The sequence below is a fragment of the Odontesthes bonariensis genome, chromosome 13 (assembly GCF_027942865.1).
Source record: "Odontesthes bonariensis isolate fOdoBon6 chromosome 13, fOdoBon6.hap1, whole genome shotgun sequence".
Classification (NCBI taxonomy): domain Eukaryota; kingdom Metazoa; phylum Chordata; class Actinopteri; order Atheriniformes; family Atherinopsidae; genus Odontesthes; species Odontesthes bonariensis.
The window spans coordinates 32,242,821-32,269,901 of NC_134518.1; the positions used below are offsets into that span (position 1 = coordinate 32,242,821).

At 42.6% G+C, this 27,081-nt stretch overlaps 1 protein-coding gene across 9 annotated transcripts; it reads right to left on the reverse strand.

The window, feature by feature from the left end:
• Nucleotides 1–1,215: 1,215 nt before the first annotated feature.
• LOC142398018 (protein NLRC3-like) lies at nt 1,216–26,355 on the reverse strand. Of its 9 annotated transcripts, none has more exons than XM_075481952.1 (17): nt 26,190–26,355; nt 24,529–24,651; nt 23,872–23,985; nt 22,214–22,327; nt 21,436–21,549; nt 20,322–20,435; nt 19,538–19,651; nt 17,297–17,410; nt 13,662–13,740; nt 13,339–13,552; nt 11,470–13,249; nt 11,211–11,384; nt 10,407–10,571; nt 9,912–10,085; nt 8,091–8,261; nt 7,959–8,005; nt 1,217–2,898 (listed from the first exon to the last, which is right to left on the reverse strand). In XM_075481952.1, exons 2-17 carry the CDS (start codon nt 24,615–24,617, stop codon nt 2,339–2,341), a joined length of 4,137 nt encoding a protein of 1,378 aa, XP_075338067.1. In that variant the 5' UTR covers nt 24,618–24,651; nt 26,190–26,355; the 3' UTR covers nt 1,217–2,338. The 9 variants fall into 9 exon arrangements, 8 of the variants coding, with proteins under 8 accessions (XP_075338071.1, XP_075338067.1, XP_075338068.1 ...); XM_075481953.1 differs by having other exon boundaries at nt 24,529–24,654; XM_075481951.1 differs by lacking the exon at nt 26,190–26,355 and adding an exon at nt 25,796–26,093.
• Nucleotides 26,356–27,081: the final 726 nt, after the last annotated feature.

A 27,081-nucleotide genomic window follows, 5' to 3' on the forward strand; every position in this document is an offset into this window, starting at 1 on the left:
ACTCCCCCCTCCACATGCAGGTCTTAAAGAGGACTCATAACTTCAGCACACCTACACGGAGCCGGTTTAAGCATTAATCAAAGCTGCTGCTGTGATGACATGGAGGAGAGGCGTGCCGCTGCTGCTCTTTATTGCTATTAAAATGTAGAAGAAAACAGCAATGCTTGTTTCATACCCATATTGTAAGGCATGATCTGGCATTGCATGCAAATTTGTGAAAGCGTCCCCTGAAGCATCAACAACAGCGTCGGGCGAGTTGAGTCTAGCAGGAGGTTTAAAAGCCGCAGCCTCAGGTTAGAGCTTGATAACACTGGGTTGCAACTAACACCTAAAAACATTTAGTTTCATGCACCAGATGTTCAAGCATGGTGGTTCAGTATTTTGCATGTGCAATAAGCTTAAAGGGATAGTTTGCCTCTTTTGACATGAAGCTGTATGACATCCCATACTAGCAATATCGTTTATGAACATCTTCTTACCCCCTGCTGCGTCCTGTGAGCCGAGTTCCAGCCTAGTTTTGGTGTTGATGAAGGTAGTCCGGCTAGTTGGCTGGGGTTTAAAAAATAAAGCGTTTTGCTTCTCAAAACAATATGCGTTCAAAAGAGTAATACATTTGCATCACAAAATCGTTCTCCAGGAAAAAGTCAGACCTCACAATCGCTTGGTGCTATTTTCTCTCCCTTCGTATCACTGCCTGCTGTGTAGGCTGAGCAGCAAACACTGTAACAGGCGCGGCAGCCAACTAGCCGGACTACTTTCGTCAACGCCAAAACGAGGCTGGAACTCGGCTCACAGGACGCAGTAGGGAGTAAGTCAAATTTAATAAATGATGTTGCTAAGATGGGATGCTGTACAGCTTCATGTCAAAAGAGGCGAACTATCCCTTTAAGACTAATTTTTAACGCAGTTTAAGGACCTCTTACTGTGGCTGCTTTGTCAGACTTCAAACCCAAAACATAATAAAGATTTTCTGTCACTAGAGAGTGAAAATATCACCATCTCCCGTCGTCGGTGGTCAGACAGATCACTGAAAAGAACGTTCCAACTTTTTTGGGACACATAAGCTTTATATCTTTTGCAGGAAGCTGGAAAAAGACACTCGTGTCGTTCTGAATTAGAAAATATTTTCCTTTACAGGATAAAGAAGTTGAACTCGCACCCATGTGCAGGTTTTCTTTTTCTAAAATCAGATATATTGTCATGCAAACACATGAAATTTCACCAATCTCTTTTGAGTGGGAATCGAACCGCCAACCTTCCGGTTATTGGACGACCACTGAGCCACTTTTTTTCTGTGCAGCATTGCATTTATCAGCAGCTATTACAGAATATCTTTTCTTTTTTTTTTTAAACTTGGTTTTTATTACAGTTTTCATTCAAAATCATACATTCAGAATCCTATTCGTCACACCTGCAGTTTCTCAATGAGACGTAGTGCTTGTAGGGCCATGATAACAATTACGACACAACAAGGAAGACAGAGACTGTGATGACAGATAGAATAAATAAAATATTGTACTGGTTCCTCACTACAACAATGTACAAACGGCAGAAATCCACCTTCTAGTGAATATATCTTTTTGAAGTCTCGGGGAGTATTTTATTGGTTCCATTTGATATATTGCCTTTATTTTTTCCATCCACATATTGTATGTTGGGGGGGTCAGGCTTATTTTAATGCATTTAATTGCTGTTGCTTTTCATTTCACTCTGTTTTGCACTGTCTATGCACTCCACTATTTATATTTAATTATCTAATTTATTAATCTTCAGCTACTTATTTACATAGTATATATAGTGTATATATTTAGTCTGTATATATTCTGTGTATATTATGTACATATTATTTATTCTGTATATAAAAAAGCACACCTTTGCACTTCTGGTTGGATGCTAACTGCATTTCATTGGCTTCATTTCATTGGCCTGTACTTGCTCTTTGATAATAAAGTTGAATCTAATCTAATCTAATCTAGTAGTATCTGTAAAAGACATTTTTTTGGCTCGTCCTTCGATCTCTTTTGGTAACAGACCTAGTTGAGCCACCATTGGGTCCATTTTAATATTTCCATCAAATACTCCATTAAGTGTTTTTAAACAAAATGCTCCTACCGAATATATCTTTGATGCTGAAGAACACTTTAAAAACATTATCATCAGCCAAAATTCAAGATTTCTACAGCTTATTACAGATTTCGTAACAGAAGTATTTTCTCAGAATTCTGAAATGTGAAACAAAATTCTGAGGTCTGGATCTCCCCGTAGCACCGGCTGACAAATCCGGCCAGCATTGAGAATGTTTGTCTGACTCCAGGAGAATCGGACGAAAGTCTCCCGCCTACACAGAAGGACGAAGAAGACTCACTGAGGAAGCACGAGGTGAGCTGGACCAAGTCCACAACCCAAACCCAGGATAAAGAGGCTCGGTAAAGGTGGTGTTGAAGGTGTGGAGGTGGATCAGTGCGTCAGAAGAGACTCTGTAGAAGGACAGAATGCCAGCGGGATGGTCCACATACACTGCTGCTCTGTTAGAGACAGAGGAGGAGAAGGATGAAGGGATGGATGTTCCTTTTTTATCGTGCCAGACGGTGTAGCCGCCTTCAGAAGAGTACAACGTCCAGGACCGATCGTTCCCTCCAAACCAGCCGTGGTTCCCCTCTCCTCTCCTGCTGATTCCTCTGTAGCTCACTGAAACGTGGACTCCTCCCGTCACCTCGACCTCCCAGTAACAGCGACCAGTCAGAGCATTTTCACACAGCAGCTGATGATTCGTGTTAAATCTGTCCGGATGATCGGGATACGACTGATGCTCCTCTTCATAGCTCAGCTTCCTGTTGGCGTCCGACAGTTTCACGTTTCTGTTCACAGTGTTTGGGTCGACTCTGAGCTCACATGAATCTGATGGGAAAAAAAGGAAGAAGCATTCAAGTCATTCATCTTTTAGTCATCTGATTATTTACTAGGGCTGGGCAACGATTAAAATGTTTAATCTAATTAATCACATGATTTCCCTGATTAATCACGATTAATCGCATTTGTACACAAAATCCAAAAATAGCTTTTAGCATTTAGTTTTATGTTAAATGTGCTGCCATATGAATGAAAGTGCCATAACATTTGTTGTGCAAACACACTTTTAACATCAGCATCTTTCTGTAGTTTTTATGTAGAAGCCTCGCTCCACTGTCTGTTTCCTTGAATGACTTGCTGCTATCAGTTGTGTGTTTTGCCTTTAAGTGATATTTTAGACTGGAACTACTACGCTGAGAAGACAATTCAACTTGGCAGTGTTTACAGATGACTTTGGTTCTGTCGACTCCGCCGTCTGGAAGAACTTTAAAATGAAAATGGCCGAGTAAAAGTTCCGTACCCTTCTCCATGTTTGGTGGATCTGCCGATTACTTTCTTTTCCGGTTCCACAGCAGACAGCAGCAGACTTTTACAAAATAAAAGCCTGTGAGAAACAGACTTTTACAAAATAAAATAAATAATAAAAAATGCGCGATAAAATATTTATCGGCGTTAAATAATTAACGAGTTAACGCGATAATAACGAGTTAACTCGCCCAGCCCTATTATTTATAGATCCTTTCGTGATCCCCGTCTACTCTGCAGCATCAACAGAGCTTCTTACGCTGATGATACCAAATGGCGGCCATCCAACAGTCACTGATTAGATAAACGTTTGTGTGACTTATGTGAGACACGACTCTCTGTTTAGCTCATCGAACAGCTGACTGGTTGCCTCTCAGATCAAAGCTCCATTATGCCTTTAAGATCTCATCGTGCCACAACTCAGCCCTTTGCTTGTGTTTCACACAAGTAGAACCGATGCAGAGCCTTCAGCCTCTTTCTTGTGGACCCACCCCACAGGTTTGGATTTGGGCAGCAGACACCCACTCTGGTTTAAAGATCAGACTAAAACTTCCCTTTTTAATAAGCTATTGGTGCTGGCTCAGTTGTGGTGATGTAGGCTTTGGGTATTCGGAGACCTTAAATGATGCCATTGTTTGGTTTCTGAGTCTTAAGCTGGAGTTACAGTTGACGCGTTGCTCACGGCGCAGCCGACCCGTGACGTCAAAATGACGTTTCAGGCCTGGCGCTTGCCTTGAAAAGACGGCGCAGCGCGTTGTCGTGCACCAGTCGATTTTTCTGTAACTTGGCTGCGCCGAGAACGACAAACCGGATGGACCGATGTGAGGCCAGGCTCAGTCAGGAGGTGCGTTTGTACAGGCAGTGAAACTGCAGTGAAACAGCACAGGGACCAACGTAAACTCCCAAAATTCGTGGACAGAGATCGGCAGAACTTTGGGGAAAGAGGGAGAGTTCTGTAAGAATGGGTGGAAGAAGCTACGGGACAGATACGTGAAGGCAAAGAAGAGGGCAGAGACAACAAGTGGTGATGCCGGGGGCTTCAGACCTTCACCTCTATTGACTGAATTATCTTGGCTCACGAACTTCGTGAAACACAGAAACACACGAAGCATTTCATCTCCCAGATACTGCAGCAGCATCATTGATGACAGTGTTCCTGCTTCCTGTTTTCTTCTCGACTTTCGTGGCTGTAGAGTAGCGGTAACCTTCACGTAGCAGCGACACCTCTGTGACGGAGAAAAGTGCAACTACTGGCGAATATAGCCGGCACGAAATCATAACGTCATCAACACCGCTCGCCGACACGGCAACCATGCTAGAGGCTTTATGTGAGGGTTGAGCAGGTTTGCTGGGAGCTTTGGGCGGAGTCTGGATTGCTCCTGCCATCACACCTGCTCCTCATCTGCCTTCATCAAGACACCCTTATTGGAGCCGCAGGAGCAACCAGTCTTCGCCACATTGTCTCACTTCCTAAGTGAACTTTTCTCTCCGTGCCCTGGTTTCCTCATGCCAGGACCGGCACCAGCTGTTGGGGCACTAACGCCTTCCTGCTCGCCCTGCCGCCGACTCAGAGCTGATTCACCAGCCAACGCCCTCCCCTCTCCTTCGGATTTCCTCCTGGATCTAAGTACAATCACCTTTTCTGTACAATAAACTCTGTTAACCTTTATCCTCCCTGTTTCCAGTGTCTGCTCTTGGGTCCAAGTAACATTAAGGCGGTTAGCAACCTAGCCGTGACAGCTATTCATACATTTTATCACTCTCCAGCTATGTTTTCCTATTATAAGCTAGTTTTTCCTCATCAATAGTGCATGCTGAGCCTGCGTAGACAGTTTGCAGATGAAGACAATTAAGTCAAGGGATTCCCTACATTAAAATAACATTTGAAAACCTCCAAAATGACTGGAGTTTATCGTGGGTCAAAGTGATCAAACAGAGATTTATTTTGGTATCTTACAGTGTGATCAGGCAAACCAATTACATTAAGGAAGAGGGAAGTCGGCTAATGGTCGTGTTTACAGTGACAAGGTTTAAGATAACTTGTACAACCCCAATTTAAAAAAAAAGTGAATAGAAACAGAAACTTCGACATTTTACTGTTTCTTTTTTTTTTGTAATTTATCTTTATTGACATTCAGAAACAAACATTCACATCTGGTGCATGTGCATACATCTTGTATCTGTTGTCTGTCATGAATGCCAAAGTAGTATTTTTTTGTTTTATGTGTGGGGAGTAATCCTTTTCATATGGCATAGTTAATGATTTGTAAAAATAAAATCAGGCCTGTGGGGCGTGACATAGTTGACCCAGATTTCCCAATATGAGGCGAATAACTCCAGTTTGAGATTAACAAATGCTGTTATTCTCTCCATTTTTTATATGTCCATCCATATGTTAACAGTTGGGCTCTCCTGTGATAGCCATTTGCTGGTAATATTCTTTTTACAAGCCACCAGCAGGATATTTATTAGATGCTTATCTCTTTTCGGCCGTACCTTTAAAAGAAGGTACTAAAAAATATTTTTAAACAAGTACATGGAAGAGGAAGTATGTTAACGGAGGACGATGAGGGATAAATAGAATAGGTTTAATAGTCATATTGTAATTTAATTAGTATATGGTATATATTTATTTATGGGGATAGTTTTATATATATATATATATATATATTCATATTTACATTTATATTTACAAGAATATGTGTGTAGTATATATTTATATTTGTGATTATATATTTATTTAGATATTTAGGAAGTGTATATATGGCAAATATTTATATAGGTGTTTTGTAGTTAGGATATTTACAAACTGAAGAGTAGTTAAAAAGGGGTGGGAAACTAAAAAAGTATTGTACTTCTTCCCATTCCTTTTTCGAACAATGTGTGGTGTTTTGTTATGTATTAGCACTTTATGTGATTGAATTTTTTTATTATTTTTATTTTAAATTTCTCTTTTTCTTTCTTTTGTATGTACAAATAGTTACATACATTTTCTTTTTTATACATGTTCGAAAATAAAAATCTATCAATCAATCAATCCCTCAGGTATGTGTCCGAAAAACATAGTCTTAATTTTGAGGGGTATTTCGCATTTGAAGATATCCTGTAGGGGATTGTGTATCTCTTTCCAATAGCTCTTCATGACCGGGCAGTCCCAGAAAATATGGTAATGGTTTGCATTTTGATTTCCACAGTTCCTTCAGCAGACAGAGGAGTTATTATCATAGTGAGATTTCTGGGAGGGTGTAATAAAGTACCTAATCAGGCTTTTCCAGCCAAACTCCCTCCACTTCTGTGAGCTGCTACACATCCATTGATACCTCCATGTTGTTGTCCATTCTTCTTCAGATATAGTTATTAACATTTTACTGTTTCATGAAAAAAATATTAGATCATCTTGAAATTGACGGCAGCAACACGTCTCAAAAGAGTTGGGGCGAGAAAAGCAAGTGTAAATCACTGCATGGGCTCAGGAACTGTGCCACCAAATGCAGGGTAAATCTCTATCATGCAGAGAAGAAGCTACATGTGAACACGATCCAGAAACACAGAGCAAAGCCTATTCAATGGACTGAGGATGAACTGAAACTGCTATTTTTGGGGGGAAATTATAGACGCTGTATCCTCCAGAGTAAAGAGGAGGGGGACCATCCATCTAACTAGCAGGAGGAAACCTAACTGCATTCTACATCTGTCAAAACAACATGGCTTTGTAGTAGGAGAGCCCGAGTGATGAACTGGCCTGCTGGCAATTCAGACATTTCCCCAGCTTGAACAGCTTGAATCTTATTTCAGACATGAACGGGAACACAAAGGTCCAGCAGCTGGTCTCATAGAAATGGAGTCATCCAACTATTCTTTGGACTCTTTACGTAAAAATCATTCACTGTAAAGTGAGGCTATAAAGATAGATTTTATAAATGAAACACTTTTTGATAAGCACTCAGTGGGGTTACATGACACTGAAAGGATCAGATTATTGGCTAAATTACAATCAGACTGAGTTATTAAGTTCATGTAGACACCTTAATCTGACAAGAGATTAGATTGGATTGGGTTAACACCCCTAGATAACTCGGTTGAAAGTCAAATTAAACGTGTTTATCGACGCTGAAGCACGTGGTGAATTACACTTTGCGTTCTTCGCATGCTTGAGATTTTTTCCCGGGGTCGGGAACCGGAAGTCAGAAGAGACGATATTACTGTTGTCACCGTCAGAAACAAACAAACAACGCGATGGAGAATGCTCCGTTGGGCATCATCATAGACCAAATGTAGAGGGACGTAGCTTCATCTTGCTCTTCGTTCGCCATTTTCTCGAATACCTAAGTTTGTTGTTGCTGTTGGTGGTGAAGCGGTCAGTATCGACCAATGATTAATCTTAGTAGCTCTATTAGCAATAGTTGAACAGGGTACAGCGCCACCTATCATATATGACACGCTTTGTGCCTCTGATTCGATTCATTCACCGCCATACATCCAAGGATAATTACCCTTGCTCAACTCATTCTTATTGTAATTTAGCCAATAATCCGATCCTTTCAGTGCCATGTGACCCCACTGACAATTTAAAACACACTTACATTTCTTTAGACCTGGTGTTGACCATTGGACTCCAGCAGGCTCCGTCCTATAAAGGATTGGGCTTTCGTTACATTTTCACTTTTTGGTTGGATAGTGAACAATCACCGTGGCAACAACGTGCTTTTCCATACCTGAGAACGTCCAGTCTGAAGTTTGGATCGGCCAGTTTGGCGGACAGCTTGACTCCTGAGTCTCCCAGCTGGTTGTAGCTCAGATCCAGCTCTCTCAGATGGGAGGGGTTGGAGGTCAGAGCTGAATCCAGAGCAGCGCAGCCTTCATCTGCGACCTGGCAGCCAGACAGGCTGCAGATAACAACACAACATATGATGTGAGGACGCTGCCTACTGGATGAGTTGTTACTTAACCAGTGCAGAGGCAGGAGGCCTCCAGTGGAATTAAGCACACTGCAGGGGCTGATTTGCCATTCAAAGCGTTGGTCAAAGATTAATCATTGGTCGATACTTGATTTGCTGAGATACTGGGAAAATGACTTAATGTTTCCAGTAACAAAAGTAAATTTCAACTTACAGTCTGTATAGAGTGTTGATGGACAGTCTGGACACACTTTTCTGTCATAAGAAGAGTGCTTTAAATCGAGAATGTAGGCAGTAACAAACCCCATTCTGTTATTTCAGGGTGCCATTGATCAGGAGAGGCCTGGAGCTGCTGAGTGATGGCATTAAAGCTTAAAGCTCTTTCTATCCTGTGCATCCTGCCAGATATTAGCACAGGGAAGAAAAAGGAAGCGGCTGAAACTTGGGAAATGGTAGGCTACAACACCACCGAGGTCCTGGAAAGTGCAAAGCCCCAAGCACAGACAAGAGGTTCAAATCTGCTTTAAAGATGTCCAGAAAGAAACAAGGAAAGAGGCGGATTATCAAAAATCTCCAGTACTTAATGGAAACTAGCTGCCATGCACCTGACAAAAGACCTTGAGCTTCAGTCAGGGAGGTCATTCAGAAAGAGCCCAGACAGACCTGCCATGAGGGCTAATAAAGAGGCACTTTGTTTGTTTATAGAGGGAGAGTCCCAGAAGAAATAACATGCACCTCATGACAGAGAGGCACATAAGCCAGGTTTCCATTTATTACTGCAGGAAATATGGATTGATCTCTGGAAAAGAAATATGAATTAGACGTGATTGAAGCAAATAAACTCGGCTGTGTAGTGTCACCACAGGGGGGCGGTATAGGGCCCTATATTTTCATTCTTGTTTTCATTCATCTTTCATAAGAAACAGGAAAATAGAAAACTGCCAGACTAAAAGCAGAAGGGCTTTGTTTTGTGGATGAAAGGCCAGTTCTAACATTATGCTTTGTCATATCATTTGGAGTTCAGTTCCTCTTCACACGCACTGGAGAACCATCTGTTGGACACAGTAAAGTTTAAGTTGATCACAATCATCTCAACTTCGCAAGTTATCATTTCAAAACCTACTGCGGAAGATATGAGCCGCCAGTTGTCATTTTACAAGTGAAAGTATTGATCATCATCTGCATACGATGACATACACCGATGAGCCATAACATTAAAACCGCTGAGAGGTAAAGTGAGCAACACTTCTCTTCTTTATCCAATGCAATGAACTGCTGGGAAAGCCTACATCCTGGGTGGGACTTACATGGATTTCACTTTGACCAATCACCCGCCACCACTCCCCTAATGTGCATCTTTCCGCAGAGGGACAGCACTGAGCTGTGCAAAAACAGCAGGAAGGGCTAAAAAGCCTGAGGTGTTCCTCTGACCTCTTAACTGTCCAGATACCAGTCTGATGGGATCTGATAGCAGCCGTGGGAAGGAAGCACAATACATGAAGACCCTCCTACAGGGTCCAAAGGATCCTTTGCTAAGGTACAAGAGACTCCAGGACACCTTCAGATGTTCTTCATTCAGAACAACCAGAATACTCGGGCTGTTTAAGTTAAGCGGTCATTCGTGTTATCAGTGCTTACCTGAGAGTTTCTAGCTTACAGTGTGGGTTTTTTATTCCTGACGACAGCTGCTTCACCCCTGAATCCCGCAGGTTGTTGTTACTCAGGTCCAGCTTGATCAGACTGGAGCGCTCGGAGCCTACAAGGGAGGCAAGAGCTTCGCAGCTTCCCTCTGAGAGGTTGCAGACGCTCAGTCTGAAATTATAATTCACAAAAGGACAAACACATGTATTTAAAATGTGTCCCCAGAAGACCGAATGTTCCAATATTCAACTTGGTCTTGAGCTCAGTCTGATGGTTTTCTGAATATATCAAAATGATAAGTTGTTAATGACATGAAGAGCTGATCCAGACAGGTGATCAATATGTTTGAGAGTTGAGCATGAGGTTTGATTTAATGTAATGTATATCACGCTTCAACACTGAGCTCTAAAAATAGAGCTATAGAGTTTTCTATAAACTAGAAGACTGACTGCTTTCGACTTGAAGTCACATGTTGCTGTGCTACAATCTGACCTGAGAGTTGTCAGGTTACATTGTGGACTCTCCATTCCATGTGACAACAGCTGCTTCACTCCTGAATCCTTCAAGTTGTTGTTGCTCAGGTCGAGCTCTCTCAGACTGCATGACAGGAGCCGGAGAGCACTGGCATCTGAGTCTGAGAGGAAACAGCCGCTCAGCCTGAAGGACAGGAAAAACAAATAAGAAGATCATCGAGGTTTAAATGGAACGACGTTTGGTTATTAGTTCGACCTTTAGGTGGTATCTAATGTCCTCTATGACAGCAGCAACATACTCTAAAACAGTAAGGATAGAGGAATAGGTTACGATAAAGGAATAGAGATAACGGTGTTCCTGAAAGATTGGTGACAGGTGAGGGTGTCAGGATTGGGTATAAAAGAAGCATCCACCAAAGGCTTAGTCTTTCCAAATAAAGGATGGGTCATATATTACCAATTTGTGCCAAACTCCAGCCCAGAATCTTCTATCAGTTAAATAAAATATATTCAGCAAGTTTCAAACTAACTAGTCTTTCAACATTTACAGTGTATAATATTTTGAAGAGATTCTTTGAGGGGAAATTCAGCAAGAATGAACAGATTCCTCATGCAAATCTTCATTAGGATCTTCACATCTTCACTCAAAGGTGTGATTAAAACGAAGGCTGGTTTTACACGATGATAAACATTCCTCTTTCCAAACTGTTTCTGAGTGTGTTGCTGGCATCAAAGTCAAGACTTTATACTTCAGTCTGTTGAATACAGACGTTTTTTTTTATTTTAGAAGACTTGAAAGAAAGCCCTAATGCATTTTTCTGACCTGAGAGTTTCCAGTGAACAGTTTGGACTCTTCAGTCCATCAGAAAGCTGCTTCACGTAGGAATCGTGCAGGTTGTTGTTTCTCAGATCCAGCTCTCTCAGACGGGAGGAACTAGAGGTGAGTACTGAGACCAGAGCTTCAAAACTGCCCTCTGAGAGGCTGCAGAAATTCAGGCTAAAAGGAAAATGTGAAAAGTATTCATTCTGTCCGGCTTTAAAGATCAAAATGATACGTTATATTCAACTATTTGTGTACTTACAGAGCTTTGCTGGAGGCTTTGACCACTGGCAGCAGCCTCAGAAGAGCATCCCCAGAAGTAGAGTATCTCTTTAGGTCGAATACGTCCGAATCTGCTTCAGACGTCAGTAAGATGAAGACCAGAGCTGACCACTGGGCAGGAGACAGCTTATCTGAGAGACTCCCTGTTGCCAGGGACTGTTGGATCTCTTCCACCAACGAACGATCGTTCAGTTCATTCAGGCAGTGAAAAAGATTGATGCTTTTCTCAGTGGAGGGGTTCGCATTGATCTTCTCTTTGATGTACAGGATTGTGTCCTGATTTGCCTGAGAGCTGCTTCCCGTCTGCGTCAGCAGGCCTCGGAGGAGAGTCTGGTTGGTCGGCAGTGACAGACCCAGCAGGAAGCGGAGGAACAGGTCCAGGTGTCCATTCGGACTACGCAATGCCTCGTCCACTGCACTGTTGTGAACATCTTTCAAGTTTGTTTTAGACACTAAAGATTGAAACCAGGTTTGTTTTTCTCTGAATAGATTGACTCCGGAGGTGGTGCAGTTCAGATGCACGTGAAGAGCAGCCAGGAACTCCTGAACACTCAGATGGACGAAGCTGAACACCTTCTCCTGGTGCAGCCCTCTCTCCTCTCTAAAGATCTGTGTGAACACTCCTGAGTACACTGAGGCTGCTGAGATATCGATGCCACACTCTGTCAGGTCTGATTCATAGAAGATCAGGTTTCCTTTCTGCAGCTGCTCATAAGCCAGTTTCCCCAGAGACTCAATCATCTTCCTGCTCTCAGGACTCCAGTGTGGATCTGTCACAGCTCCTCCTTCATACTTGAGCTTCTTCACTTTGGTCTGAACCACCAGGAAGTGGACGTACATCTCAGTCAGGGTGCTGGGCAGCTCTGCTCCCTCTCTGGTTTCCAACACATCCTCCAGGACTGACGCAGTGATCCAGCAGAAGACCGGGATGTGGCACATGATGTGGAGGCTTCGGGATGTCTGGATGTGGGAGATGATCCTGCTGGCCTGCTCCTCATCTCTGAATCTCTTCCTGAAGTACTCCTCCTTCTGTGGGTCAGTGAACCCTCTGACCTCTGTCACCATGCCAACACACTCAGGAGGGATCTGATTGGCTGCTGCAGGTCGTGTGGTTATCCAGAGGCGAGCAGAGGGAAGCAGCTTCCCCCTGATGAGGTTTGTCAGCAGCACATCCACTGAGGTGGGCTCTGTAGCATCAGTCAGGGGCTCCTTGCTGTTGAAGTCCAGAGGAAGCCGACACTCGTCCAGACCGTCAAAGATGAACACAACCTGGAACTGTTCAAAGCTGCAGATTCCTGCTTCTTTGGTTTCAGTAAAGAAGTGATGAACGAGCTCCACCAAGCTGAACTTTCTCTCTTTCAGCACATTCAGCTCTCTGAAGGTGAACGGAAACATGAACCCGGTGTCCTGGTTGGCTTTGCCTTCAGCCCAGTCCAGAGTGAGCTTCTGTGTTAGGACCGTTTTCCCAATGCCGGCCACTCCCTTTGTCATCACTGTTCTAATTGGTTCATCTCTTCCAGGTGGGCCTTTAAACAACTCTTCCAGTTTGATTGGTGTTTCTGATGCGTCTGGTGTCCTGGATGCTGTTTCAATATGCCGGACTTCATGTCCATCACTGACCTTTGTGCTCCCTCCCTCTGTGATGTAGAGCTCCGTGTAGATCTGATTCAGAAGGGTTGTGTTTCCTTCTTCAGAGACACACTGAACCTTCTCCTTCAGCTTGTTTTTAAGTTTACGCTGACAAACTGCAGCAGGACATTCTGAAGATACATTAGAAATAAATTAGAAAGTGAACATTCCAGTATTTCATTAGGAGCATCTTTTGAGACATTAATAAACATCACATTACTTCTCTGCAGATTGTCAGCCAGCGCCTCTTGCTTGATTTTCCTCAGGAAGTGCAGTATGATCTTCAGAAGTGTCTCGCACTGTTCTGCACCCACGCCATCCAACTCCTTTTCATCCTCTCTCCGACTTTCTAATTGTGGGTAGTCTTGACTCGGAAACTTCTGGATCTTCTTCAACTTATTCTCCACAAAAGTGACAATTTTTTCCTCGAGCCTCTGAAACAGTGACAACATTTAAATAACACAACCTCATGTGATTCACCAGATGACAGAATGTCAGCTCACTGGTCTACAAAGTGATGACTGTAAACACGAAAGAGTTTACCATAAATATGTAGTCCACATATGCCTCATGGTCCCTTTCAGATTGTTCACAGGAAACATCCGAGTACTCCTCTTTATCTCTGTGGAAAAATCAGGAAGATTGAGCTTTTCATTATGTCTTTAAACACAGCTATCTTATATATAGTGGGTAGGGCTGGGCGAGTTAACTCGTTATTATCGCGTTAACTTGTTAATTATTTAACGCCGATAAATATTTTATTGCGCATTAACGCAGGTTTTATTATTTATTTTATTTTGTAAAAGTCTGTTGCTCACAGGCTCTTATTTTGTAAAAGTCTGTTGCTCACAGGCTTTTATTTTGTAAAAGTCTGTTGCTGTCTACTGTGGAACCGGAAAAGAAAGTAATCGGCGGAGCCACCAAACCTGGAGAAGGGTACAGAACTTTTACTCGGCCATTTTCATTTTAAAGTTCTTCCAGACGGCGGAGTCGACAGAACCAAAGTCATCTGTAAACACTGCCAAGTTGAATTGTCTTCTCAGCGTAGTAGTTCCAGTCTAAAATATCACTTAAAGGCAAAACACACAACTGATAGCAGCAAGTCATTCAAGGAAACAGACAGTGGAGCGAGGCTTCTACATAAAAACTACAGAAAGATGCTGATGTTAAAAGTGTGTTTGCACAACAAATGTTATGGCACTTTCATTCATATGGCAGCACATTTAAAATAAAACCAAATGCTAAAAGCTATACACTACTTTTGAATTCATTTTTGGATTGTGCGTACAAATGCGATTAATCGTGATTAATCAGGGAAATCATGTGATTAATTAGATTAAACATTTTAATCGTTGCCCAGCCCTAATAGTGGGTGAACCCAGTGGTGTAGTCTACGTTGAACGCAGGTATACGGCGTATACCCACCTCTTTTTTGGGGGGATTTCCGTATACCTACCTAAAATGCTCCGTATACCCACTTAAAATTCATTTTTCAATATTTAGAATAGCACAGCCACGTTTCATCAACTACCACTTCTCATGGAAGCCTTGTTATAATTTAACAATACAACGACAACACTTCAGAATAGCATTCATTCGGAAATTGCGGCAGTCAATCAATCTCCCAGGGATTCACTATCAGTGTTTTGACAATAACGTCCCATAGAAACTCTTCTTCTTTGTATTAGTTGAAAGCGGTGATTCTCTAACGCACAACAGCGCCCCCTATAGGAGTGGAAGGTGGAAAACTAAAATGGATGTGTGTGTATATATATATATATATTTTTTTATGTATATTACATATATAAACGAATGTAATACACACATATATATATATATATATATATATATATTACAATTAATTAATTCTGACAGCCCTTGTGTATATATTAATATATAAAACAACCTGTCTCAAGATGTGATGGTGTTCTGCTGCTTTAAAACAATCACTCTGTTAGGCCTTGCTCTATGAGGGATGAGTACAAAGATTAAGTGCCACAGGGAGTCCCATTGCCACTGAGATACACAGCATACAGTCCACACAATCAAAGTGAGTTTATGATGTCCCTCATCCTGTCCCTCATGCATGCAAGGGGCAGGTAAGTGCAAAGCTGCGACCCCACAAACATGTTTGTCCCTTAACACGTTAAGACAGCATTATAAATGTGCTGTTACCAGAATGGTAATGACCAAGTCGTAGTGCACTATTAAAAGCCCTGTGTTATGTCATAGTATTGTAGTACTATGGTACTTAACTTTTCAATGACTATTACAGCGCGCCACTGGAGGTACGGCGTGCATTAAGGGGCTACTATTGGTCCCGAGAGGTCCCGAGTCCCGACCCCTAGTTTGGTACCACGGGCCTATGACTGGCCAACTATACAGTATACCCACCTCAAAAAGGTAGACTACACCACTGGGTGAACCCATGTTTAACCAAACTAACCGACTTAACTAACCCACCGATTTTAGTGGGAAAACTGTATATGAGGACAATGTTGCTTAAAACAAAACTTGGTGATCTCCAAAAAATGAGTGAACTAACAGAGACAGATGTTGTGCTTGCAGGTAAGACGTTTACACAGTAGAGATACGGTATAACTTACACAGTTTTTACAGAGACGGCTGTACACTGCTGTATAACTACACCTAATTGTTCCACAAGAAGAGCATCATTTTCCCTAAACTCTCTCTCATGTAATTAGTGAGTGAAATTATCAACCATAATTAGTTTATTTCCAACATCAGAGCCGCCCGATACCCATAAGGAGTTCCCAGAATAATTTGAAATATACTACATTAGCTAAAGCTTCCATGTTTTCTGAGAAACTGATAGAGATATTGGGGCTGCACACCTCCCAGCAAGAGGGTTCTAGGTTCAATTCCCAGTTGAGAACTTTCTGTGTGGTGTTTGCATGTTCTCCCCATGTAAGTGTGGGAGCTCTGGCATGTTAGGTTAATTGATGGCTCAAAATTGTCCCTAGGAGTGAGTGTGAGCATGTTTGGTTGTTTGTCTCTGTGTGGCCCTATGATGGACCGGTGACCTGTCCAGGCTGTGCCCTGCCTCATGCCTCAATGACCGCTGGGATAGGCTCCAGTCCCCCCCCCTTCGTTGGGTTAAAGAAGATGTCAGGATGTTTAGAAGTGGGTCTGGCCCTGTGCAGACGAGCGGAATATAACTATGCACTCTCGTTATTATCTATATTTTCTCTAATACCATGATAACATTTTTTAAGGTTTATTAAGTTGAACAGATCTCAAGGACGCAGACCCTGAGGAGGAAAGTCAAGTGGGTCACTCCACGCCCTGAAATGATCCGCTTGAATAGAGATGTAAATTAATGGAAGAAAAAGAAGCCGCTTTACTCTATTTCTGTTATTTGGGCCAAATGCATTAATACTGAGGTCTGCAATGTCACAAATAATTTACTTTTATGCTCAGCTGCCTCTCTCATATTACATCTGTTACAGAACTGAGATTCATGAAATGCTTGTAAAGAATTCTGCAACAAATGGAACTCGGGCGTGTTAAAATCGGGTGAGTAAATGGAGATTTTTTTTCAGTGTTAGCTCGAGTCCTGTCTGTCTCAGCTGACGGCTAACTGTGTGTAGAAATCCACATGAGCATTAGCATGCAGAGCAGGTAACTGAGATCTGTTCAGAATTGGTCACTGAGGATTAATGTGAGGGTGCTTCGTAAAGTCAGGACAAACATATGATCCTCTGCCATCGGATCCTGAGACAAATCCAACCAAGCAAAGGAGATGGATGAAAATGAATGACAACTCTGACATAGTCAGGCTGATAACTGGACTTTGAATGTCAGCCCCATACGGTGGGACAGAGAATATGTTTCCAACTGTCTCAGCAAACATCAGTTTGTGTTAAACCTGAAGTCTTTGGCACCTGATTGGCACGGTGTCCAGGTCTTTGGTGTTGATTAAGGGGACCAGGGGTTTATAGCTGGTTATCAGTTTGAAATGATCGATGCTGTCAGGTACTTGCTAAAGTGCTCACATGCCGACACTCCTGCCAGGCACTCCTTTTTGATCTGTGCATTGTGTCTCAATGCATGTGAGTTTTCTTTAGCAGTGAGCAACTGTTTTTTCTAGTGCTCGCATTATTGTAAAATCAGATATGAACACACACAACCAACTCTTATTGTTTGTGACAGCTTACATTTCCTCAGGAGGCGAGGCCTGTCCTTTAAATGCAAGGGGGTTTTCTATGGACTGGGTACTCATGGCAGACGAACAGCTGGGGACAGGAGAGTCTGGTCTCTGCTGCCAGGTCCTATGACAAAACCAAACAAACAAAGAAGATGGATGAAAATGAAGGACAATTCTGACATAGTCAGGCTTAAGACTGGACTTTGAAAGTCAGACCCATCTCTGTGGGACAGATAATATGTTTCCAACTGTCTTGGCAACAGGTAAAGAAAATCAAAGCAAAAATAAAGACAATTAATAAATCTCATCCCTTTTTGTTCGTGTGTTGTTGTAGTAATTTTCACAGCCTACTTGTGAGATATTTTGGTTGGTTGACATGTTTCTCTGTGTGATTGGGGACAGGTCGGGCCATTCAGGTCTCAACTTACAGTCCAAGGTTGGCAGTGTAGGGCAAATCTTCCTGCCCTTCAGAAGCTCTACTGGGCTCACTCTGGTTGATGTAGCAGGTGTGGCCCAAAAGCTCACATTGGCCAGCAGGGGATTCTTATGGTGAAAGAGTCTTTTTGTGGTCAGAACAGCCTGCTTGTTCGTTCCCAGATCTGCGGTGTGGGCCTGATGTGATATGGTCAATGTCGTACCCTTAACTAACTCTTTTTAATGTTTAATATGCCAATTGTTAAGCACACCGTGTTGGGGATCCCACATCTGGCAATGGTTGCCTTCAGCATTGCCACTATAAGGTCCTCTGTTGTAGTGGGTAGTTCCAGAATCTCAAGCGAGTGGGACTGATAAACTACCAAATAATTCTTGTTCACATAAGTCCACCCCAACCCTTAACAAGGGCCTGTCCAGTAGATGGATTGGGTTAAGTGGTTATTTTATCTGCGCTCTCTTATTTACGTGGCAGAACTCACAGCTCTCCAGCCTTTACCTCCAATTAGCTGACAGATCTGGCCACCACAATGAGGCCTGAGCCATCTCCCTGCATTTGGTGCCCCTCATGGATTCTGCTTTTTTATCTCATCTTTCACTGATGAAGGCATCACAATACCACTTCCCAAAGGGGCTAGCCCATTGTATTCTGAGAACTCAATTCTGCAGTGGTAAGAGGCTCTTACTGAGGGCTGCAGAAGGCTAGTGTGGTCTGGCCATCCATTCCTTATCATCTGCAGTTTGCTGTCTGATAGTGTGGCTCTCCTAATCTCTGCCTGGATGCAGGTAAGTTGCCTTCGGTAAAATTTACAAAGCAGCAAACATCAGTTTGTGTGTCGCTGCCTTTGTGTTGGCTGCTGGACTACCACCACTAGCCTTTTCCCTGGTGCATACTCTGCAACAACATTAAATCTCATAAGCCTGAAGACTTTGGCACCTGATTGGCACGGTGTCCTAGCCTGGCGACGCCATCCTATGTACTTCCGCCCAAAGATTTTGGCTCCGCACATAGTCTGGCCAAATCCCCCTACCTCGGTTCGCTCAGTGTTTTGCCAATCAGCAAACAGTTGCGAGTGGTGACGCAGAACTCACGCGCGGAGTCCATTGTAGTCCATATAATTGTAGTTCAACCGCAGCGGAAATAAACATGGCGACGGAAGAACGCTAGAAGCTATCCATGAAGTTGTCTCAACTCTGGAGATCATTACACAATTAAAACGAGAGCAAGAGGAATGCCTCGTCAATTTTGTTAGTGGCAAGGATGTCGTAGCTCTCCTTCCAACTGGCTTTGGGAAAAGTTTGATTTATCAAATGGTACCGGTATAATGAAAGCGGATGTGGGAAGCGTGATTCGCGAGCTAGAGCCTCGCGAGAGTAAGCATGAACCTCGGCGCATAACCAACGTCATTTCTAAACATTATGATTGGTTAAGGGAACTCCGTTACTCCAATGAATTTAAGTTGCTGGGTAAGGTCCCGCCCTCCATGAAAACGGATTCCTCTTGGGTTTTCCCAGACTGTTTGACAGAGTCAACAGTCGGCTTTCGCCCAGGCTAACGGTGTCCAGGTCTTTGGTGTTGATTAAGGGGACCAGGGGTTTATAGCTGGTTATCAGTTTGAAATGATTGATGCTGTCAGGTACTTGCTAAAGTGCTCACATGCCGACACTCCTGCCAGGCACTCCTTTTTGATCTGTGCATTGTGTCTCAATGCATGTGAGTTTTCTTTAGCAGTGAGCAATTGTTTTTTCTAGTGCTCGCATTATTGTAAAATCAGATATGAACACACACAACCAACTCTTATTGTTTGTGACAGCTTACATTTCCTCAGGAGGCGAGGCCTGTCCTTTAAATGCAAGGGGGTTTTCTATGGACTGGGTACTCATGGCAGACGAACAGCTGGGGACAGGAGAGTCTGGTCTCTGCTGCCAGGTCCTATGACAAAACCAAACAAACAAAGAAGATGGATGAAAATGAAGGACAATTCTGACATAGTCAGGCTTATGACTGGACTTTGAATTGGGGATGCGCCGATCCGATGTTTGTATCGATACCTAGAAGAAAATTCTAGATCGGCTATCGGTGACAATGGGCCGATCCATATCGGCCATTTTTTTAAAAATAGACAAAAAATGTTTAAGTCAAGTCTGATGTTGCCTTGCACAAAATAATGATCCCAGGCTTTTACACACAATGAAACTTCCCGTTTGTTTCCATAATTCAGCACCGTTTTTCTGTATCGGATCGGTATTGGCCAATACTAAACCTCAGATATCGGTATCGGCGGTGAAAAAAAAAACGGATCGGTGCATCCCTACTTTGAATGTCAGCCCCATCTCTGTGGGACAGAGAATGTGTTTCCAACTGTCTTGGCAACAGGTAAAGAAAATGAAAGAAAAAATAAAGACAATCAATAAATCTCATCCCTTTTTGTCCAAGTGTTGTTGCAGTAATTTTCACAGCCTACTTGTGAGATATTTTGCTTGGTGGACATGTTTCTCTGTGTGATTGGGGACAGGTCGGGCAATTATTATTATCATTATTATAGTAAAATCAGATATGAACACACATATAAAACCAACTCTTATTGTTTGTGACAGCTTACATTTCCTTAGGAGGCGAGGCCTGTCCTTTAAATAAAATGGGTTTTTCCATGGACTGGGTACTCATAGCAGACGAACAGCTGGGGACAGGAGAGTCTGGTCTCTGCTGCCAGGTCCTATGACAAAACCAAACAAACAAAGAAGATGCAGACCGTGTTGGGGATCCCACATCTAGCAATGGTTGCCTTCAGCATTGCCACTATAAGGTCCTCTGTTGTAGTGGGTAGTTCCAGTAGCTCAAGGGAGTGGGACTGATAAACTACCAAATAATTCTTCCCCACTTGTTCACATAAGTCCATCCCAACCCTTAACAAGGGCCTGTCCAGTAGATGGATTGGGTTAAGTGGTTATTTTATCTGCGCTCTCTTATTTACGTGGCAGAACTCACAGCTCTCCAGCCTTTACCTCCAATTAGCTGACAGATCTGGCCACCACAATGAGGCCTGAGCCCTCTCCTTGCATTTGGTGCCCCTCATGGATTCTGCTTTTTTATCTCATCTTTCACTGATGAAGGTATCACAATACCACTTCCCAAAGGGGCTAGCCCATTGTATTCTGAGAACTCAATTCTGCAGTGGTAAGAGGCTCTTGCTGAGGGCTGCAGAAGGCTAGTGTGGTCTGGCCATATATTCCTTATAATCTGCAGTTTGCTGTCTGATAGTGTGGCTCTCCTAATCTCTGCCTGGATGCAGGTAAGTTGCCTTCGGTAAAACTTACAAAGCAGCAAACATCAGTTTGTGTGTCGCTGCCTTTGTGTTGGCTGCTGGACTACCACCACTAGCCTTTTCCCTGGTGCATACTCTGCAACAACATTAAATCTCATAAACCTGAAGACTTTGGCACCTTATTGGCACGGTGTCCAGGTCTTTGGTGTTAATTAAGGGGACCAGGGGTTTATAGCTGGTTATCAGTTTGAAATGATCAATCCTGTCAGGTACTTGCTAAAGTGCTCACATGCCGACACTCCTGCCAGGCACTCCTTTTTGATCTGTGCATAGTGTCTCAATGCATGTGAGTTTTCTTTAGCAGTGAGCAATTGTTTTTTCTAGTGCTCGCATTATTGTAAAATCAGATATGAACACACACAACCAACTCTTATTGTTTGTGACAGCTTACATTTCCTCAGGAGGCGAGGCCTGTCCTTTAAATGCAAGGGGGTTTTCTATGGACTGGGTACTCATGGCAGACGAACAGCTGGGGACAGGAGAGTCTGGTCTCTGCTGCCAGGTCCTATGACAAAACCAAACAAACAAAGAAGATGGATGAAAATGAAGGACAATTCTGACATAGTCAGGCTTATGACTGGACTTTGAATTGGGGATGCGCCGATCCGATGTTTGTATCGATACCGAGAAGAAAATTCTAGATCGGCTATCGGTGACAGTGGGCCGATCCATATCGGCCATTTTTTTAAAAATAGACAAAAAATGTTTAAGTCAAGTCTGATGTTGCCTTGCACAAAATAATGATCCCAGGCTTTTCCACACAATGAAACTTCCCGTTTGTTTCCATAATTCAGCACCGTTTTTCTGTATCGGATCGGCCGATACTAAACCTCAGATATCGGTATCGGAGGTGAAAAAAAAAACGGATCGGTGCATCCCTACTTTGAATGTCAGCCCCATCTCTGTGGGACAGAGAATGTGTTTCCAACTGTCTTGGCAACAGGTAAAGAAAATGAAAGAAAAAATAAAGACAATCAATAAATCTCATCCCTTTTTGTCCAAGTGTTGTTGCAGTAATTTTCACAGCCTACTGGTGAGATATTTTGCTTGGTGGACATGTTTCTCTGTGTGATTGGGGACAGGTCGGGCAATTATTATTATCATTATTATAGTAAAATCAGATATGAACACACACATAAAACCAACTCTTATTGTTTGTGACAGCTTACATTTCCTCAGGAGGCGAGGCCTGTCCTTTAAATAAAATGGGTTTTTCCATGGACTGGGTACTCATGGCAGACGAACAGCTGGGGACAGGAGAGTCTGGTCTCTGCTGCCAGGTCCTATGACAAAACCAAACAAACAAAAAAGATGCAGACCGTGTTGGGGATCCCACATCTAGCAATGGTTGCCTTCAGCATTGCCACTATAAGGTCCTCTGTTGTAGTGGGTAGTTCCAGTAGCTCAAGGGAGTGGGACTGATAAACTACCAAATAATTCTTGTTCACATAAGTCCATCCCAACCCTTAACAAGGGCCTGTCCAGTAGATGGATTGGGTTAAGTGGTTCTTTTATCTGCGCTCTCTTATTTACGTGGCAGAACTCACAGCTCTCCAGCCTTTACCTCCAATTAGCTGACAGATCTGGCCACCACAATGAGGCCTGAGCCATCTCCCTGCATTTGGTGCCCCTCATGGATTCTGCTTTTTTATCTCATCTTTCACTGATGAAGGCATCACAATACCACTTCCCAAAGGGGCTAGCCCATTGTATTCTGAGAACTCAATTCTGCAGTGGTAAGAGGCTCTTACTGAGGGCTGCAGAAGGCTAGTGTGGTCTGGCCATATATTCCTTATAATCTGCAGTTTTCTGTCTGATAGTGTGGCTCTCCTAATCTCTGCCTGGATGCAGGTAAGTTGCCTTCGGTAAAATTTCGGTGACAATGGGCCGATCCATATCGGCCATTTTTTTTAAAATAGACAAAAAATGTTTAAGTCAAGTCTGATGTTGCCTTGCACAAAAGAATGATCCCAGTCTTTTCCACACAATGAAACTTACTGTTTGTTAACATAATTCTGCGCCATTTTTCTGTATTGGCCAATACTAAACCTCAGATATCGTATCGGAGGTGAAAAAAAAAAGGGATCGGTGCATCCCTACTTTGAACGTCATCACCATACTTTGGGACTGATAATGTGTTTCCAACTGTCTTGGCAAAATGTAGGGAAAATGAAAGAAAAAATAAAGAAAATGAATAAATCTCATCCCTTTTTGTTTGTGTGTTGTTGTAGTAATTTTCACAGCCTACTTGTGAGATATTTTGGTTGGTTGACATGTTTCTCTGTGTGATTGGGGACAGGTCAGGCCATTCAGGTCTCAACTTACAGTCCAAGGTTGGCAGTGTTGGGCAAATCTTCCTGCCCATCAGAAGCTCTACTGGGCTCACTCTGGTTGATGTAGCAGGTGTGGCCTTAAAGCTCATATGGGCCAGCAGGGTGAAAGAGTCTTTTGGCGGTCTGAACAGCCTGCTTGTTCGTTCCCAGATCTGCGGTGTGGGCTTGATGTGATATGGCCAATGTCGTACCCTTAACTAACTCTTTTTAAAGTTTAATATGCAAATTGTTGAACATCTGATTAAGGGGACCAGGGGTTTATAGCTGGTTATCAGTTTGAAATGATCAATCCTGTCAGGTTACTTGCTAAAGTGCTCACATGTCGACTCTCCTGCCAGGCACTCCTTTTTGATCTGTACATAGTGTCTCAATGCATGTGAGTTTTCTTTAGCAGTGAGCAACTGTTTTTTCTAGTGCTCGCATAATTGTGAGGGTGCATTGTAAAATCAGATATGAACACACACAACCAACTCTTATTGTTTGTGACAGCTTACATTTCCTCAGAAGACGAGACCTGTCCTTTAAACAAAATGGGGTTTTCTATGGACTGGGTACTCATGGCAGACGAACAGCTGGGGACAGGAGAGTCTGGTCTCTGCTGCCAGCTCCTATGACAAAACCAAACAAACAAAGAAGATGGATGAAAATGAAGGACAATTCTGACATAGCCAGGCTTATGACTGGACTTTGAATTGGGGATGCACCAATATTGAAAAAGATTCTAGATCGGGTATCAGTCACAATGGGCCGATTTTATTTTTTTAATTTATTTTTTAACTAATTTATTTATTTTTTCCCTTGTCCTTTCCAGCATTATGGCAGCAGAATTGATGAACCATGGGCTGTGTGCACCCTTTAATGCACAACACCGGTTAGCATGTGTTTCTCTAACGGCTTTAATGCTTTGGGGAGCAGACATATGTTCGACTGGGTTCTTAATATTTGTGGCAGTAAGTAGAAGGTTTAAATCTGTGTTTTTTTTATTGCTAAAAATTCAGAACTAAACCTTAAGTCACCTTGCAAAGACACTAATCCTGCTTTGAAGTATATGCCTGTACACAGGAACGTAAGCGCTGTCCACTTATGATTGGATCATCTATGACGCATGTCGGCACCGGGTGAAAACAGCCTCTTACAGATGCTCATCTTACCCCCAAGCTTTGGACTGCCTCACATCTTCCTCACACAAGGTGGTTTCAGAGGAAGGGACTCCACCCACGCTGTCCTCACCCTGCCTCATAGCCAAGTCAACGCTGTCCCATCACCACTACAACCTGCTGGGAGAGGTCACATGTTACATCGTCCTATTCCTCATAACTGCATGACAAATACAGAGAGCTCTTACAAGGGGAACTTCCAAACATCCAAAGCTCTGTTTCCATGTGCGTTTCCCATTTTCATCTCTAAAATAGTCATTATAATTACAAATTGTGATTTAAAGCAATACTATGTAACATTTCTACCTTAAAGTAACAGCTTGAAAAAAATTGTGCGGCTAGAATGAGTTTTAATATTACGATTGGCCTGTCTCCTATGCCCTTAGGGGGTCTGAGCTGGAAAAACTGCGCTATGTAACTTTGCTGGAGCGGCCCGGTAGCGCCCGGGAGCTGAGCGGAAGTACTTCGACTTGCTTTCTGGCACACCTACCGCTCCAGAGTGGGCTTTTTGAGAAGTTACATTGTATTGCTTTAAGTTTAATGAAAACCTTAAAACTTGGGTTGACGCAGAAGAGTGACACGGATTCAAATTCTTGTGTGCACATAAGATATAATAAATGTCACCAGAAATTCATCGAGAATATTCTTTTTTTAAATTATTTAGCAAAGTTGTTTGTGAAACAGGTTTATTTAACCAAAGCAGACATCTATGGTGTGGATGTATTTTCGCAGAACTGTCCAAAGAAGCGTTTTGTTCACAGATTTTCTCTGTCACTTTAAAACAAAGTTTGCGCACGTTTTGTCACTGACTTTTCATCAAACCTTTTTAAAAGTTCTTCAGCTTCGGCTTTTTATCAGATTATCACTTATTAAACAGCACTGTTTAAGGAAATGTGTCCAGCTCTGTGGGGTAAAAACCTTTAGAATACCACTTTAAGCTTACTTCCTGTATCATTTCTAGGTATTTCAAGATTATGCAACATCGCTCTGAAACGCTAATTACTTTATGTAACCGCGAAAGTCCAAAGTCCACCGAACAGGGAAAGTATAAAAGCGTTTAAGTTCAGGGCGGAGAGCCGCTTCACGCGTAATGACTTATGAGACCGAGCAGCGCAGAACAGTTTTTATACAAACACATTTCTATAAAAAATGTCTTCACTTTTGAGCCTCTTTCTTTCTTATTAAGTAAAACTAAAGGCGGCTCACACTGAGAACTCGAGCAGAGCTCTTTACGCATATAAAAACGAACAATGCTGCTTACCTTTCAGAATGTAAAAACAAACTGCGTCATATCTGCTACGTCTTTGTTGTCAAATGAGACTGAAGTGAAACTCAACATAAGATGGCAGTGCAACAGGAAGAGCAAAGCGATTGTGACATCGAGATAACTCAAAATAACTCAGGATCATATGACTGAATAGATTTATAAATAAATAGATGAGACAATAACCAGACTCCAACATAAATGTGTATCAAAAACGATCTCATCTTTCCTAAAATGGCTGAAGAAATCCTGCTATGCTATGCCTGGACTTCGGCATATCAGTGATCACACACATTAAAAACACAATTCACACATTTTTGACCATCTTTTCCCAAAGAAGAGTGTAAGTTGCAGCCATTTCCTCATTTTGTCACCCAATAACTCAGCTGACCTCAGAAGTTTTCATTGTGACCAACAGTTGCAGTTCTGCATATTTCCCTCACAGCAGTGGGTCAGGATGTCACCTCAAGCTCACAGACTGATATTCTGCCCTGACATCGAATCAATTCGGAGATACGCAATCATTCAGATTCATTAGAAATGATTAGAACAAGAAGCTTCGTAGGATGGAACATGCTTTGAGAAAAGTGAGAAAATGTAATCGTTCTCACACCGCCCCCAGGAGGAGGGATGGCGGCCCGGGACGCGCTCAGCTCAACCTTATAAGAGCTGGTGTGCCTTTTGCTATAACTCTCACAAACTTGATAATTGTAGCAAAATTCTGGCCAGTTCTCACTTCATTACCCCCTTATTTATGTATCTCTGGAACTTCAGGAGGGGACACGCCCCCCTCCACACCTTCCACAGGGGGCATTGTTTTTTTTTTATCTGGGCACTGACAACAGACAAGATTCAAACTGTCACTGTAGGAGCTATTTGTTATTTTGTATATTTGGCTCACTTATTATTTAGTTATCTTTTGGGGGTTTAGTTTGGGGAATACACCTTTTTTGGTTGTTTATGATATTTAGTATTGTTTGAGTTAACTTGGGTATTTAATTATGCTTTTATTTTGAAAGGTTAGCTGGGGCGCACTGGGAGAGTTTACTTAGATGAGCAGGCACCTGGGAGGGCTAATAGTTTTTTTTACCAGGCCATTGTTCTTTGTTTGTTTGCTTGTGGTTGGAGAAATAAACCTAAAGAAACCTTAATTTTTTTTTGCCCGACTCAATTTACCTGCGTAAATTCACATGTCTCAGTGGCCGTTTGATTTCATTTAGTTTATTATGGTTTTGACATTTCTTTAGTTTTGATTAGCCAGCATGTCCATGTGGGGCCCATAA

Excerpts from the sequence above, each read along its gene's own strand:
- LOC142398018 (XM_075481952.1), bottom strand. The coding sequence starts at position 24,617 with ATGAGGCAGGGTGAGGACAGCGTGGGTGGAGTCCCTTCCTCTGAAACC. Across the intron at positions 11,385-11,469 it reads AAAGCCTCCAGCAAAGCTCT|CCTGAATTTCTGCAGCCTCT; the intron begins GTAAGTACACAA and ends TTTTCCTTTTAG. Across the intron at positions 10,572-11,210 it reads TGTTCACTGGAAACTCTCAG|GCTGAGCGGCTGTTTCCTCT; the intron begins GTCAGAAAAATG and ends CCTGTCCTTCAG.